This window comes from Belonocnema kinseyi, chromosome 5 (assembly GCF_010883055.1).
Source record: "Belonocnema kinseyi isolate 2016_QV_RU_SX_M_011 chromosome 5, B_treatae_v1, whole genome shotgun sequence".
In the NCBI taxonomy this organism is placed as follows: Eukaryota; Metazoa; Arthropoda; class Insecta; order Hymenoptera; family Cynipidae; genus Belonocnema; species Belonocnema kinseyi.
In genome coordinates this window covers 97076052-97091929 of record NC_046661.1, presented here as the reverse complement: position 1 = coordinate 97091929, position 15878 = coordinate 97076052, and the positions used below count along the sequence as shown (strand labels likewise).

General features: G+C 25.1%; 2 protein-coding genes across 5 annotated transcripts in view; one reads left to right on the top strand and one right to left on the bottom strand.

Moving 5' to 3' along the window:
* The window catches only part of LOC117172464, an 88219-nt gene extending 74520 nt beyond the window's left edge, over positions 1 to 13699 (top strand). For 2 of the 4 annotated variants that reach the window (XM_033360421.1, XM_033360419.1), the window contains 2 exons: positions 9186 to 9252; positions 9736 to 11392. In XM_033360421.1, the coding sequence (XP_033216312.1) occupies positions 9768 to 11261 (1494 nt within the window). In that variant the 5' untranslated portion in view covers positions 9186 to 9252; positions 9736 to 9767 and the 3' untranslated portion in view covers positions 11262 to 11392. Of the gene's footprint in view, positions 1 to 9185; positions 9253 to 9735; positions 11393 to 12078; positions 12138 to 13600 lie in introns of those variants that run through there. The other 2 variants (XR_004467025.1, XM_033360420.1) reach the window with 2 other exon arrangements.
* Positions 13700 to 15395: 1696 nt separating this feature from the next.
* LOC117173796 overlaps positions 15396 to 15878 on the bottom strand; it is an 830-nt gene continuing 347 nt past the window's right edge. Inside the window, exon 2 of the mRNA XM_033362438.1 lies at positions 15396 to 15866. Within this exon, the coding sequence (XP_033218329.1) occupies positions 15396 to 15866 (471 nt within the window). The remainder of the gene's footprint in view (positions 15867 to 15878) is intronic.

Below are 15878 nucleotides of genomic sequence, written 5' to 3'. Positions count from 1 at the left end.
GCAGACGGACGATAGATATTCGTAAATCATTTTACTCTTACACGATGCTTAGAACTATGAAAATTTTTTATTGAAAAACTATGCGCTTTTCGGAAAATTTGTTAAGAATAAAAAGTTCTTGTAATCAGCCGAGAAATACGCCTGAATTTTTTCGGAGCGTTTTGAGCATAATTTTGAATTTTGCAAAAATTGTTCATATGCAAAATCCAAAATTTTGCTCAAAATGCTTCGAAAAAATTCAGGCGTATTCCTTGGCTGATTACAAGAACTTTTTATTCTTGATGATTTTTCCGAAAAGCGCATCGTTTATTGTAAAAAATTCATGAATGTTTTCACAAAAATTTTGCCATTAAGACGCCATTTTGAAAATACTAAAACGAAAAATCGATCTTTGAACCATAGATTCTCAAAGTTTAGACATTTATTCCACCCGTTAGTGAGATTCCAGGTTAATTACAAACTTTAAAAGCTTTGGAAAATGGTTCACAAAAAAAAATAGACACGAAAAATCACGTTTTTTTTTGTTTAAACTGCATTTTGGGATAATAAGAAAATTTTTTGAGAAATTTCATTGGCACCGTCGGAAAGAGGAGATCTTAAGTAATGAAAATATATGTGCCTCAATTTTTTCCAGTGTCGAATAGTCTTAGTTATTGGCCGTTGAAAAGCAGTGTACCGGTAGTGGCGTTTTGGCCGTTTAAGGGTTAAGATTATTCTAATTTTCTCTACAAATAATAAGTGTTCCTATTGTTATTTATAAATTCAAATTTTAAGGATATTTTTTAATTTGCAGGATCTTCTAAAAGTTGTAGGAAAAATTCAATTCATTAAAAAATATATTTAAACGTTTCGAAAAAATGTCAACAATGATTTTAAATTTAGAAAAATATAAAACCACTTCTAGATTTCTCAATGTTTTGAAATACATTTTTTAAGTTTTTGAAGGATGCTTAAACTGCTTAAAATGGAAATAATTTAACTTCTAATTTAAAAAATTGTTAATTTAAAAAAATTTATTTATCATTTTTTAATTTGTCTAGCTTAAAATTACTTTAAAAAATGTAATTTTGAAAAATTTTAAAGTTCATTGCTTGATTCTTTAATTTAGAGTATTGCAAATGTTAATGTGGATTTATATTTTTGAAATTTAATCTGAATCTTTGAACTCTAAAATTTATAAAAGTTCTAAATTTTGCAGTTTATCTGCATTTCATTCGAAAAATTTCAATTGAAAAGCGTTAGTACCTGTCATTTCATACGTGTAAATTTAATTTGTTGTTTATTCTTTATTGCTTCAATTGGAAAAATGTTTGCGAACCGGGAAAAAACCGTGAAATGACCGGGAATTTTTTTCTTCGATTAAAATGGCCACCCTGAAAGTTATTTTTTATTGGTCCAAAATTCAACTGTCTTCTAAAAGATTCCTCTTATTAGCTTGAAAATGCAACTGTTTTTGGTTGTAGTTTGATCTCTTCTGTTAGAAAATTTGAGCCTTTGGTTGAAGAATTACTGTCGTAGGTTAAAACTTCAACCATTTTGTTAAAAATATTAATATTTTCTTAGAAATTTGACTATTTTTTTATAATTTATCTTTTTTAATAGCAAATTCGAATGTTTCTTTGCAAATTGGTATTTTTTAAGTAGAAAATTCATCCTTTTAGATTAAAAAGACAAATTTTTTGTTATAAAAGTTCTTGGTTGAAATTTTAAGCCTTTGGGGTAAAAAACAAGTTTTTTTGTTGAAAATTCGTTTCTCATGCTTTAAACTTTTACTATAAAGTCAAGTTTAAAAAAAACCAATATTTCAGATAGAAAATTCAAATGTTTTGTTAACAATTTTTTTGTAAATTAAGTTTTTTACCTTAAAATTCAACCATTTTATTTTGTGGTTTAAAATTTATTTCTCTTAGTTGAAAATACAAGTATTTTGTGGAAAATTCATGTATGTTGCAGAAAATGTATGTATTTTGTTGAAAATTCATCCTCTTCGGTTGAAAGTTAATCTTCTCGTTTGAAAATTCATCTTTTTGCTTGAAAATTAAACTTTTATGAAAAATTTGTATTTTTGAAGTTGAATTCAACTGTTTTCGGCTTAAAATTAAAATCTTTTTTGGTTGAAATATAAACTAGTACATTTTTCGTTGAGGATTCATATTTTTTGGATCAAAATTGGAGCACTTGGTTGGAAGTTAAATTATTTTATAAAAATAAATTTTGTTAAAAAGATTTTCATCTTTTTAATTAGAAATTCATCTCTTTACTTGAATTACTAAAAATTTAACTATTAACTTTTGGTTTAAAGTTTATCTTTATCAATTAAAAATGTATTTATTTTCAAGAAAATTTAACTGGTCCAGTTGAATATTCATAATTTTAATTAAATATTCATCAATTTGGTTAAAAATTTAAATATTTTTTGTTTTTATTGGTTGAAAATTTCATTTTCACATTTTTATTTAAATTTATCTTTTTTATTTAAAAATTCGTCTTTTTTAGGTGGTAATTAATCTCCTTGGTGGAAAATTTAACTGTCCCAGTTCTAGATTCGTCATTTTAGTTGAAAATTCATCTTTTTGTTACAACTGCATCTCTTATGTTGTAAATTTATTTTTTTAACTAAAAATTTATTTATTCAATATTGGTTGAAAATTCAACTATTCCAATTAAAGATTCATCACTTTAGTTGAAAATAAATATTTTAAACTAAAAAATTGAACTAACCCAGTTTAATATTCCATTATTTTAGTTGAAAATTCATCTCTTTCGTCGAAAATTAAGTTTTGAAACTTAGGTTTTATTTATTCAATGTTTTGTTGAAAATTTATCTTTTCTCGTTTAAAATTCATATTGTACGTTCTTGAAACTTTATCTTTTTTGCTCGAAGATTAATTTTCTTGTTGGTTTAAAATTTAACTGTTCTAGTTAAAGATGTTTAATTTTAATTAAAAATTCATCACGGTGATTGAAATTTTAATTATTTTATTGAAAAATCGTTTTTTTTTTGGTTGAAAATTAATTTTTTAAACTGAATATTTAACTATTCATTTCTTGGTTGGAAATTCATCTTTTTTATTTGAAATTGCATCTTTTTGGTTCAAAATAGTTCAAAGCAAGCCGAAAAAAGTCGAATTTTTCGGTGTTTTCTTAGAGTCACGGTAAATTTCTCGACTATTTGGCCATATAATGTATGATACACATTAATGGGAATGTATTTGCAATATTTTTCAATAATAATATGTTCGGAATTTTTACAATAAAATCATTTTTATTGACTTTGAATTACAAGAAAATAGTTTAAAGTGATATATTGCACTTTAATTGAGAATAAAATTAATTTTTGGTATATCAATTATTAATTAATAAATAAATTATTTAATTAAATTCAGAACAAAATTATTTATTTCAATAATTATTTAATGAAACTAGATAAATTGTTAAATAATTTCTTATTTGAATGTCAACTTTCGCCAAAATACTCCGAAGCTATTCTTCAGTTCTATGGTACTGTAGAAAATAGTATTTATCAGAATTTCTTGCATGCAAGTTGGAAAAGAATTTCCGATTGAGCCAAGTTTTGGAATCGTGACGGTTGGAATGATAAGTTTAATAATATTTTGGCAAAATTGCTTTTACTTGAAGACTTAGCAAGAATGAAACTCATTCTTAACATTAATCTTGAGGAATTTCGTAAATATCGTTTTACACGACTGTACAATATTTTATTTCGTTATTTGAAAGCTAAATCTCCAAAAAAGAAACACCGTAGATTTGAAGTTTTCAATCGATTTTTGTTAATCAATAAAGAGTTTTATAATTAATCAGCCTTTTCTATTTTGAAAGCGAAAATAATTTTTTTATTTAAAAAACAGTAGAAGCTGTAAGGAAGCAGATTCTTTGGTCTTTATAGAAATTGTATATACTCGTACATATTAAAAATAGTGAAAATAATTCTATGTAGAAATTATGTCTTTTTTTTAAGATAAATTATGGTTTGAAGAATCTTATTTCCGAAAATTTATTTTAATTGTACTCAATTTAATTGAATTTTTGTTCATTCTTTGGACTCTTTTGAATTATTTTTTGAATTTCGGCAAATTTACTTTAAATTCTTTGGCTTCTTCTGTACTGATTTCAATTTTACTAACTTTTGATTCTTCTACATTTATTTTAGGTCTACGCAACTCAATAAAATTTTGATAATTCTTTGGATTTAACTGGATTTTAAAAAAATATTGTGGACTTTTTGAATTCACTTGAATTCTCCTCGGTTATTTTAAATTCTATTAAATTGGCATACATTTAAATATTTTCTGGGAAATTTCTTATTTTTGTTGGTTGAAAATTTAAAATTAAGAACATAATTTTTAAATTAACTTATATAATTATATTTTATATTATTTTTTTTGTATTCATTCCAATAGGATATCTAAATATCTTTGGTCTGTATAGAAATCTTATATACATATTAAAAATAATAAAAAAAATTCTATGAAGAAATTAGGTCTTTGTTTTAGATGAATTATAATTTAAAGAACTATATTTTCCAAAATTTATTTCAATTCTACTGAATTTAATTTAATTTTTATTAATTCTTTGGATTTGTTTGAATTCTTTTTTGTATTTCCTTAAATTTACTTTAAATTCTTTGGATTCCCTTTATTTTATTTTTTTATTTTTGTGGATTTACCTGGATTTTCGTTAAATATTGTGGGTTTTTTTAATTCACTTGAATTCTCCTAGATTATTTCAAATTCTATTAAATTGTCGTTTATTTTTTTTGTTTAAATATTTTTTGCGAAATTTCTTATTTTTGATGGTTGAAAATGAAAAATTAAGAAAATAATTTTTTAAATTATATTATATTATTATATTTTATATATTTTTTTTGTATCAATTCCAATAGGATATCTTAATATCTTTGGTCTGTAGTGAAATCGTATATACATATTAATTATAATAAAAATAATTCTATGAAGAAATTATGTCTTTTCTTTAGATGAATTATAATTTGAAGAACTTTATTCCATAAAATTTATCCCAATTATACTGAATTTAATAGAATTTTTGGTTAGTTCTTTGGATTTGTTTGAATTCTTTTCTGAATTTCGGCAAATTTATTTTAAATTCTTTGGATTCCCTTTATTTTATTTTTTTATTTTTGTGAATTTACCTAGATTTTTTTGAAATATTGTGGATTTTTTTAATTCACTTGAATTCTCCTAGATTATTTTAAATTCTATTAAATTCTCGTACGTTTAAATATTTTTTGCGAAATTCCTTGTTTTTGTTGGTTGAATATTTAAAATTAAGAACATAATTTTCATATTATATTTTATATAATTTTCTTTTTGTATCAATTCCAATAGGATATCTAAATATCTCTGGTCTGTATATAAATTGTATAGATATACATATTAAAAATAATAAAAATAATTCTATGAAGAAAATATCTTTTTTTTCTAGATGAATTATAATTTGAGGAACTTTATTTCCGAAAATTTATTTCAATTCCACTGAATTTAATTGAATCTTTATTAATTCTTTGAATTTGTTTGAATTCTTTTTCGAATTTCGATAAATTTACTTTTAATTTTTTGGATTCCCTTTATTTTATGATTTTATTTATTTGGATTTACCTGGATTTTTTTAATTCACTTCAATTCCTCTTGATTAATTTAAATTCTACTGAATTAAAAGATTGAACATTTAAATATTTTTGGTCTTTATAGAAATATATATATATATATATATAAAAAATAATAAAAATAATTCTATGAAGAAATTATGTCTTTTTTTAATGAATTATAGCTTGAAGAATTTTATTTTCTAAAATTTATTTCAGTTCTACTAAATTTAATAGAATTTTTGTTAATTCTTTGGATTCTTTTGAATTCTGTTTTCAAATTCTGAAAAATTACTTGAAATTCTTTGGATTCTTCTGTGCTGATTTCAATTGTACTAACTTTTGATTCTTCTATATTCATTCTAGTTCTACGAAATCCATTAAAATTTTTGATAAATCTTTGGATTTCATTTATTTTATTTTTTATTTTTGTGAATTTACTTGAAAATATTGCACATTTTCTGAATTCACTTGATTTTTTCTACATAAATTATATAGATAAATTATATCAAATTAAATTGTTGAAAATTGAAGCAATTTGTTGAAAATTTCTTGTTTTTGTCGGTTATAAATTAAAAATTAAGAATATAATTTTTAAATTACTCATTTCATATAAATTCTGATACGATATTTTAATATTTTTGGTCTTTATATAAATTTCATATACATATTAGAAATAATAAAAATAATCCTATGAAGAAATTATGTCTTTTTTTTAAGATTAATTATAGTTTTAGAATTTTATTTCCTAAAATTTATTTCAATTCTACTGAATTTAATTAAAGTTTTGTTAATTCTTTGGATATTTTTAAATTCTTTGGATTACCTTTATTTTATTTATTTATTTGTATTTACCTGAATTTTTTAAAAATATTGTGGATTTTTAGTTTTCTCTTAAATTCTTGTAGATTAATTTAAATTATATTAAATTAAATGGTTGAGCATTTAAATATTTTGAGGAAAATTTCTTGTTTCTGTTGGTTGACTATTTAAAATTAAGAACAGAATTTTTATATTGCTCATTTTGTATCAATTCCAATAGGATATTTAAATATTTTTGGTCTTTATAGAAATTCTATATACATATTACAAATAATAAAAATAATCCTGTGATGAAATTATGTCTTTTTTAAAGATGAATTATGGTTTGAAGAATTTTATTTCCTAAAAATTATTTTAATTCTACTGAATTTAATTAAATTTTTGTTAATTCTTTGGAATTGTTGGAATTTTTTTTTGAATTTCGGCAAATTTACTAGAAATTCTTTGGACTTTTCTGCACTGATTTCAATTTTACCAACTTTTGATTCTTCTACATTCATTTCAGTTCTATGGAATTAAATTATATTTTTGATAAATCTTTGGGTTCTATTTATTTAATTTTTGAATTTTTGTGGATTTACTTGGATTTTTTTAATAGTGTGCATTTTTCAAATTCACTTGAATTCTACTATATTAATTTAAATTCTATTAAATTAAATTCTTGAAAATTTAAATATTTTGTGGAAAATGTCTTGTTTCTGTTAGTTGAACATTTAATTATTCCAGTTAAGATGTACCATTTTAGTTGAAAATTCATCTATTTATTTGCAAATTAATTTTTTATAACTTAAAATTGATCTAATTTAGTTAAATATTCAATTATTTTAGCTAAAAATTCATCTCTTTCATTGAAAATTAATTTTTCAAACTAAAAATTGGTCTATTCAATGCTTGGTTGAAAATTCAATTATTTCAGTTAAAGATTCATAAGTTTAGTTGAAAGTTAATTTTTTAAACTAAAAATTGAATTAATCCAGTTAAATATTCCATTATTTTAGTTGAAATTCCTCTTTCTTTGAAAGTTAATTTTTTAAACCAAAAATTAATTTATTCAATGGGTTGTTGAAAATTTATGCTTTCTTCGTTGAAAATTCATATCGTAGTACTTTGTTGAAACTTCGTTTTTTTGGTCGAAAATTAATCTTCTTGTTGGTTGAAAATTCAACTTTTTGGTTTAAAATTCAACTGTTCTAGTTAAAGATTGATCATTTTAGTTAAAAATTCATCCCTTTGATTGAAAATTTAAGTTTTAAACTGAAGATTTGACTATTCCTTTCTTGGTTTGAAAATTTATCTTTTTTAGTAGAAAATGCATCTGTTTGGATATAATAAATCTATCTTGTTAAAAATGGAATATTTTTACTTAAAAAGTTAGGAATTTGAAGCGTTTTAAATTGAATTCAATATAGTATTTATATTAATAATTTTACTTAAAATTAATTCTTTAATCTTAAAATTTATTTATTCAATGCTTTGTTGAAAATTTATCTTTTCTCTTTGAAAATTCATATAGTACTTTGTTGAAATTTCATCTTTTTTGTTTAAGATTGAACAGTTCTAGTTAAAGATTCATTATTTTAGTTAAAAATTAATCACTTTGATTGAAAATTTAACTCTTGTTGAAAATTCGTTTTTTTGTGTGGTTAAAAATTCGTTTTTTAAGTGAAAATTTAAATATTCTTTTTCTGGTTGAAAATTTATATTTATTTAGTGAGTTTAAATTAATTTTTGTTAGTTCTTTGGATTCCTTTGAAACCTTTTTGGAATTTTGTCAATTTTCCTTGAAAATTGTTGGATTCTTCTGTATTGATTTCAATTTTACTAACTTTCGATTCTTCTACATTCATTAGAGTTCTATGGAATTCATTTAAATTCTAGATCATTCTTTGGATACCCTTTATTCTTCTTTTTAATTTTTGTGAATTCTTCTAGATTAATTTAAATTCTATTCAATTATATTGTATCTTTATAAATCGTTGGATTATTGCGAATTCTTTTAAACTTTTGCGAATTCACCTAAATTTTTTAAATCTTATATTTTCGGAATTCTATTTAGATTTTCTGTGAATAATTCTGAATTCATTTTAATTCTACTGGCTGAAAGTTATTTTTTTTTCTTTTGGTGTCATTTGCATTTTTTGGACTCTTTAAATTCGTTTGAACAATTAGATTTTTTTGAGTTCTTTTGAGTTTTTTCGAATTCCTTCAGAGTATTCTAAATTTGTTTTAATTCCACTGAATTCAATTGAATTTTTGTGAATTCACTTTCACTCTTATATATTTGAAAGTTTTAAAATTTGTATTCAATTACATTTTATATAATTCTTTGGATTCCCTTTATTTATTTTTTGTTTCAACTATTTTCTGTTTCAATTCTACCTAATTCAATTGAATTTTTGTGAATACACTTAGATTTTTTATCTATTTGGAACTTTTAAAATTTGAAAAATCCCAATGAAGCAAAAAATATTTTATTTTACATAGAATTTGTAAAAATGCAGCTTAATATTTGCAATATTGAACAACTAAAAATTCGAGCGATTCAAAAATACACAAGAAAGGTAAATAAAAATTTAAATTAAAAAACTTGCAAGTTACAAGCATTCCAAATTGAATTTGAATTTTAAAACGTCTGACATTGATTTTTTTTTATTTTAAGATTTAAAAAATGATTAGGGAAAATGTCAAATGCTCATGAATGAGTTCTTAAAATATTTTTTTTTTCGTTTTTTGTTTTCAGTTTAATGGTCTGGTTTTCAAAAAAGACTCCACTCATCGTATTGACGAAAAAAATCGAAAGTAGCAAGGTAAAATTTAATATTTTATTTTTTTATTGTCTTTAAACTTTCAATGTTCAAATTCTAAACAACTCTTAAATTTTAGATACACTCAATTTGAATTAATTTACTGTCGCATTTAGGGTTTCAGTTTAAATTCAAATATTTTTCAAAACAATGTTTCATATATTAGGTTGTCATCCAAGAGCAATAAAAAAATTTTCTTTGTATGTGAAATTTTTTGTTTTGAAAAACTCTGTATAAAATTAGAATTAAAAATTTTTTTTTTAAATCATTTTGAATCTAGGAAACGTGCCAGTAGGGATTAAAAAAAATTATTTTTAAAATTTCCAAAAGTCGTGAATACTGCCTTTTTTACACGATTTTTCTTTGCTTTTTTATTTATAATTTTTCATGTTTCGTGCAAAACTTTTCCTATGAAAAAATTCTTCAGAATTAATTGATCCGTAGAAATTTTTTTTTTCGTATCCATGGAACTTTATCCAATTCTAGGTAAAAAATTAAAAGTGGAAGAAGCTAACAAGATGGACTTTAAATTCGAAATAAATCTCCAGAAGATCTGCCTTGTCAAAGTCGCCTCCTCTCTCTGGGAAAATAAAGACGTAAAGCAAAAGATCGAATTATTTTTACAAAAAACCTACAAAAACTCGGAAATTGTGGAAGAACAAAATATTCTTCATTGGAATAAACTATTGAAAGATGTATTGAGTCATATCAACAATTTGCCACTACCAAACAAATTCAGCAACAAATTAAGACACATTACGAGATCCATGGGACTGAAAATATATTCCTGGATAAAGTACATCACAAAGGTACTATTTTTGGATTCAGTTTGCATCGAAGATTTATCCTGGACCCAATATGGGTCTTTGGACAAAATCAAGATATTCAAAAACTGGGTTGAGAAGAAAAGATTAGAAACAACTCAGCTCTTCAACATTGCCTGTTTCTTCTATCTGAAAGATTCCGTTCCTAGTTTGTGGAGTGAAATTCCCGAAATTGTTAGAAAAAATGAATTTTATTCAAATTTCATATACAAAATGGAAAAATTTAGTCACATTGCTTATTGGAAAAATATCCTGGAGGACAATACGAACAAGTATTTTGAAACTTCGGCGGTTAAAGTAAAGGAAGAAATTGGAGAAGCATCTCGAAATCTGCCAGTCGTTGGAAACACTGAAGGATTTGAATCCTATCATTTATCTTTCCTCCTCGGCATGTTTGTGAGTCGTAATCCTTATGCGGATGGTTTTGAGGAAAACATGTTTGAGTTATCATTAATTAAGGGTCAGGAATTTGCAGTGCAATATTTTTGGAATAGATTAGACGATGAATTTGGCAAGAGGATATTGAATTACGTAAGATACCTCTATCGAAAGCAATTTCTACCCGAGTATACAGACACAATTATTTTTCTGGTCACTAAAATGTTGATGAGAGAAAGCTTTGAATTTTCGATGGAAGAATCTTTTGGACTTTCAGTTTTGTTGAGTAATCATCCCTGGGATGAATTTTTCTTGCCCCTTTTAGATAAAATATGTGAATTGTATCCACCTTTGGTTTATTATGGCGATGAGTACAGATTTGATTTTTTGCGATTGTTTGATAGAATTGTGGAATTGATGCACCACGAATTTGAGTTGAATGGCACTGTTGAAAATAGTGTTTATCAGAATTTTTTCCTTGAAACTTGGAAACGAATTCCCGATTGGGCTAAATTTTTGGATGATGATTCGTGGAATGTTAAGTTTAACGAGATTTTGTCAAAACTGCTGCTAATAGAGGATACTGAGAGTCTGAAGTTTATTATTAATGGTGAGGAATTTCATGGAGAACGCTGTGCGAGATTGAATAACGTTTTATGGGCTTATCTGGGAAATTCTCGGATTTTTTTAATTTTAACTGATCGTCAAATTGTGTTACTAAGCAGACTTTTGGACGAAATTGAACTTGAAGAAGAAGAAAGATCGAGATTGAAAGCAACGTATTGTAAAAGCTGCTTATTCAGGTTCTAATTCGGATTTGTAAATATTGTTTCTATTTTTAGGAAGTTCGAAATAACAATCATTGGAATATTCTGAAATATTTGGTCCTTTATGTACATATATGTAAAATTATTTCAAATAATAAATTTGTTGAAATAAAACCAGTGTTTTTTACTGTGAATTCTGTGTTAATTAATTAAACAGAAGACATATTTTCTAAATAGGATTCAGATCTATATTCAGGGTGGCCAATCAAGACTCGGGAAAAAATCCCCGTTTATTTCCGATTTTCAATATTCCTGGTTATTGAAAGAAATTCTACAACTTTGGGAATTTATTGCGGAACAATTCTAAAACCTAAAATTGCTTAATTAAGATTTTAAATTTGAAACTGTGCAATTGTTAATATTTGAATTTGATTTTGTTGAATTTACAAGGATTTAATTCGCGAAAATTTCAAATATTAATGCTTTAAATTTAAAATACATTTTTGAATATTTTGGAGGGTAAAAGTTAGAATATTTGAATTTAAAATACTGTAGATTCGAAATGATCCATTTGACCAATTATTATAAAATTTTGAGAAATTTTAATTTAGACCATTTTGATTATTTTTATAAAAAATTATTGAATTTTAAAAGGCTTCAGTAAATATTACAAATTTTCTACTCAACTAAGGATTATAAATGTTCCCGACTATTTCCCGTTTTCTGGACCAGTAGCCATACTGTATATTAATAAATTAATGCTTATTTTTGATTTTAAGTTTTTGATTTCAAGAATCTCTTTAAGAAATGACAATTTTGAAACTTTTTAACGTTTTGTTTTCTTTTTATTTTGTTTTCAGGTTTTAAAGCAGAAGCCAGATTGCGCAATTGAGAAATATAGACTTTTCAATAATAAGAGGTAAAAAATATTCATTTATGTGTAGAGCACATTTATGTGTAAAGACAGGGTTTTTTTTTCGAGAGTATGCTTAATTCTTTTCAAATTGCAATATTGAATTGAATAACAATAATTTTTCATTTGTAAAAGTACCTTCATATTACTGCATTGAACTATTTTGTCGAAAATAAGTTTTTTCGTTGGTTTAAAATCAATGGCTTTAAATGAAAATTCAAGTATATGGTTTTCTTTTGTTCATTCTTTTCTGAATGAATATTTAGTTATTTGGATGAGAATTTCTTCAAAATTCTTAATTTTAATTGAAAATTCATCTCCTTGGTTGAAAAATTAGATATGTTATTGAAAATTTGTTTTTTGTTTGGCTGCAAATCAATTTTTTACAGAAAATTTAATTATTCCATTTGCAACTTTAAATATTTCGTTGAAAATTCGTTTGTTTTTTTGTTGTTAAAAATTATTATTTTTGACTGATACTGTAACTATTTAATATTTGGTTGAAAAATTAGCTTTTTTATTTAACATTTTTCTCACTTTCTGGTAGAAATTAATCTTCTGGGTTGGAAATTAATCTTTTTGCTTGAAATTTAATGATTCTAGTCTAAGATTAATCATTTTAGTTGAAAATTCATCACTTCATTGAAAAATATAACTATATTTCTGAAAATTAGTTTTGTTTTTGTTGCAAATTATTATTTTTTCTACCGGAAAATGCAACTATTCCAATTGAAAAGTATATTCTTTTAGTTAAACATTTATTTCTTTGGTTAAGCATTAATTTTTAACTGAAAATTGCTCTATTAAATTGTTGGTTGACAATTTATCTTAAAGGTTAAAATTCAACAATTTGGTTGAAAATTTGTCTTTTTGTAGTCGATAATTGCAATAGTTCGTTGAAAAATCACGTATTTTATTGAAAAATCTTCTTTGTGGTTAGAACATTTTTCTTGCTTAAAAAATTCAAGTATTCTAGCTAAACATTTATCATTTTAGTGAAAAATTCACTTTTTTTTGGTTGAAAATAAAACTTCTTGATTGAGAGCTCAATTAAATTTGTTGTTCAAATAATATGTTTGTTTGTGTAAAATTAATTTTTTTAAACTGTAAACATAACAATTCCATTTTTTGTTGAAAACTAATCTTCTTTACTTGAAAATTCAGCTATTTGTTCCAAAATGAATTTTTTTTTTCGTTAAAACATCCACCTTTTAATTGAGAATTAATGTTTTTTTAAATCGTCTTCTTGGTCGAAAGTTAATATTTTTTGTGTGAATTAGATTCTTTTGTAATATTTTAATAATTCCATGCTATGAAAAATTGTACATGGAAAAAACTTTAGATCCATGGAAAAAACCATAGAATAGTCAGGGAATTATTTTCCCAGGATTTGAAATTTATTTGTAAAATTAACGGATCCAAAAGTTCAGTTTCTTCAAAAAACTGTGAAAGTTTATAAATTATTACAGATCAACAAAATGAAGACCGGCAGAAAACAAGATGGACTTCCAATCCGAAATGAATCTCCGTCGCACGTGTGGTAAAAATTCCCGCATTTTTCGCTTTGATCAAATTACCATCGTTGATTTATTTTGGTCTCACTATGGTACAGTAGACAAAATATATTCAGAAACTAGATCGAGAAGGAAAAATTACCACTCGATCAACTTTTGAACGTCGTTTGCTTTTTTTTTCTACGTAAGAATGCATTCCTAGTTTGTGGAATAAAATTCCAAAAGTTTTTAAAAAAATCACGTAACGATATACTTGATGATTTCATATAGTCTCTGAAGCAAAAAATTAAATTAGAAACGTGTTCCATTGTGCAGAAAGCGATAAGGAATGATTAGGGCTTTCGAACAATTATTTCTGGGATGAATTTTTCGTGACAGTTTTGGATCGAGTGACAAAACGACCAATTTTAGCCCATGTTTCAGACTTTGGAAAACAGAGAACTAATCGAAAATTAAGAAATAATGTAAATTGTGAATTATAAAGAAACTAGGCCTGGTGAAATAGTATTTCTTTCACAAATTTAATCAATTGTAATTGTGGATCTCCTATTGGTTTTTCTTATCAAAATATGGAAGACAGTTTTAAATCTCATATAGATTTTACTTTTAAAGACATTTTGGAACAGAATTTTTTTCTCGTGTACAATGTCACTTTCTACCTCTTTAGAATTTTAACAATGGTCAAACATTTCTTTCAAATATAGGTCAAATTTTTTAGTAAGAGCAGCTATTAGTTAAATCTTTGAAATTGAAATATATTTTTTACTATACCTAGATGTAGAATTTCATTTCGCATCTTTTTTCCCTTAGGAAAAAAGTTGTAGCTTTTTTATTTTTCCAATTATAGCCAAAAAACTGGCTTTTCGGGAAAAATCAATTTTAATTCGTTTTTCACTTCTACTTGTGCTCAGTCAGTCAGTTTTAAAGATTTTTCAAGGAATGTAATTCGAAACGCCCTTAGACTGATAGAGCAAAATGAATTTTAAAATTCATTTAAAAAAAATTGTTGTTAATTTATTTCTGATGCGTGGCGCTTCTCGGACTTCTCTAACTTCCAGCGTTTCGCTTATCGAGCGAATTTTGAGCAACGAAAAACTTTCAGAGAGAAAGTTGTTAACAACAGTACAAAGAAGTTTTCTGGAAAATTTTAGCCCAATCGAATTGATATTCCAGAAATTATCAACGTCTTAAGTCTTAAGTTAACCTTCCCTCCCACCACCTATTTTTTCAATCGAATTCCCTACATCGGGTCAAATTGACCCGACCACATTTTTGATCGGGCATCATTCTCAACGGCTTAACCAATTCATTCGAAAAAAATCACCGATATGCTAGATTTATTGCAGAATTTGATGGTATCAAAAAAAATACCGAAAAAAATATTTAATCACAAAAAAAATTCGCCAAAAAAAATTTTGGAAAAAACAACGTATTTTGGTATAAAAATCGAAAATTTTGTAATTTTAAATATTTTTAGCTAAAAATTTAGGCGTTGATTGTTCAAATGTATTAAAATCATAAAAAAAATAGTTCATTGATGGATCTTCCAAAAAAGGTATTTATTTGGCAAAGTGAAGGAAGTTATTTTCCGGGCAACCAAAACAGCGTATTTCTGGATGAAACTGCAAAAAAAGCTTCATTATTGACAAGAAAAAACCTTATTATTCATTTTCAGACATATTCTAAATGTTTTGTAAAAAAATACTTTATAATTAATATCATCTTACATAATTTTATACATTTTGCGGCACTAAAATATTCTAATCGCAGCCTCGTTGCACAGGTAGATGCGATGGTCATCGCACATTGGGCGCTTGCACGATGGGTATTGCATTTGTGTCTTCTTATCCTTCGAGGATGGGCAGCTGGCACAGCGAGCTCTCTTGAGTAATTTTGGCCTCTCTTCTTCGAGCATATCATCTGGTGAAAGTCCAAGAATCATCCCAATGCCCCTGCGTAAATCGATGCGCAGCGTGTTGATTTCCAATCTTTGCCGCATATACGGAGTTATAAGATGAAATATAAGAGACTTCATAGTGACTTGAGGAGATTTGTTCACTGTTGCATCTGCTCGAGGATTTTTGCAAGTTTCTAGAATCCTAGCATTCACGGAAGCTTGATCGAGCATACAAAAGAAAAACCTCATCGGCCAGCGATTTGTTGCTCGGGCTGTAGTGTACGCATGACAAAGTTTATCGAAAGTGTCGGTACCACCTTTCGTCTTATTGTAAAA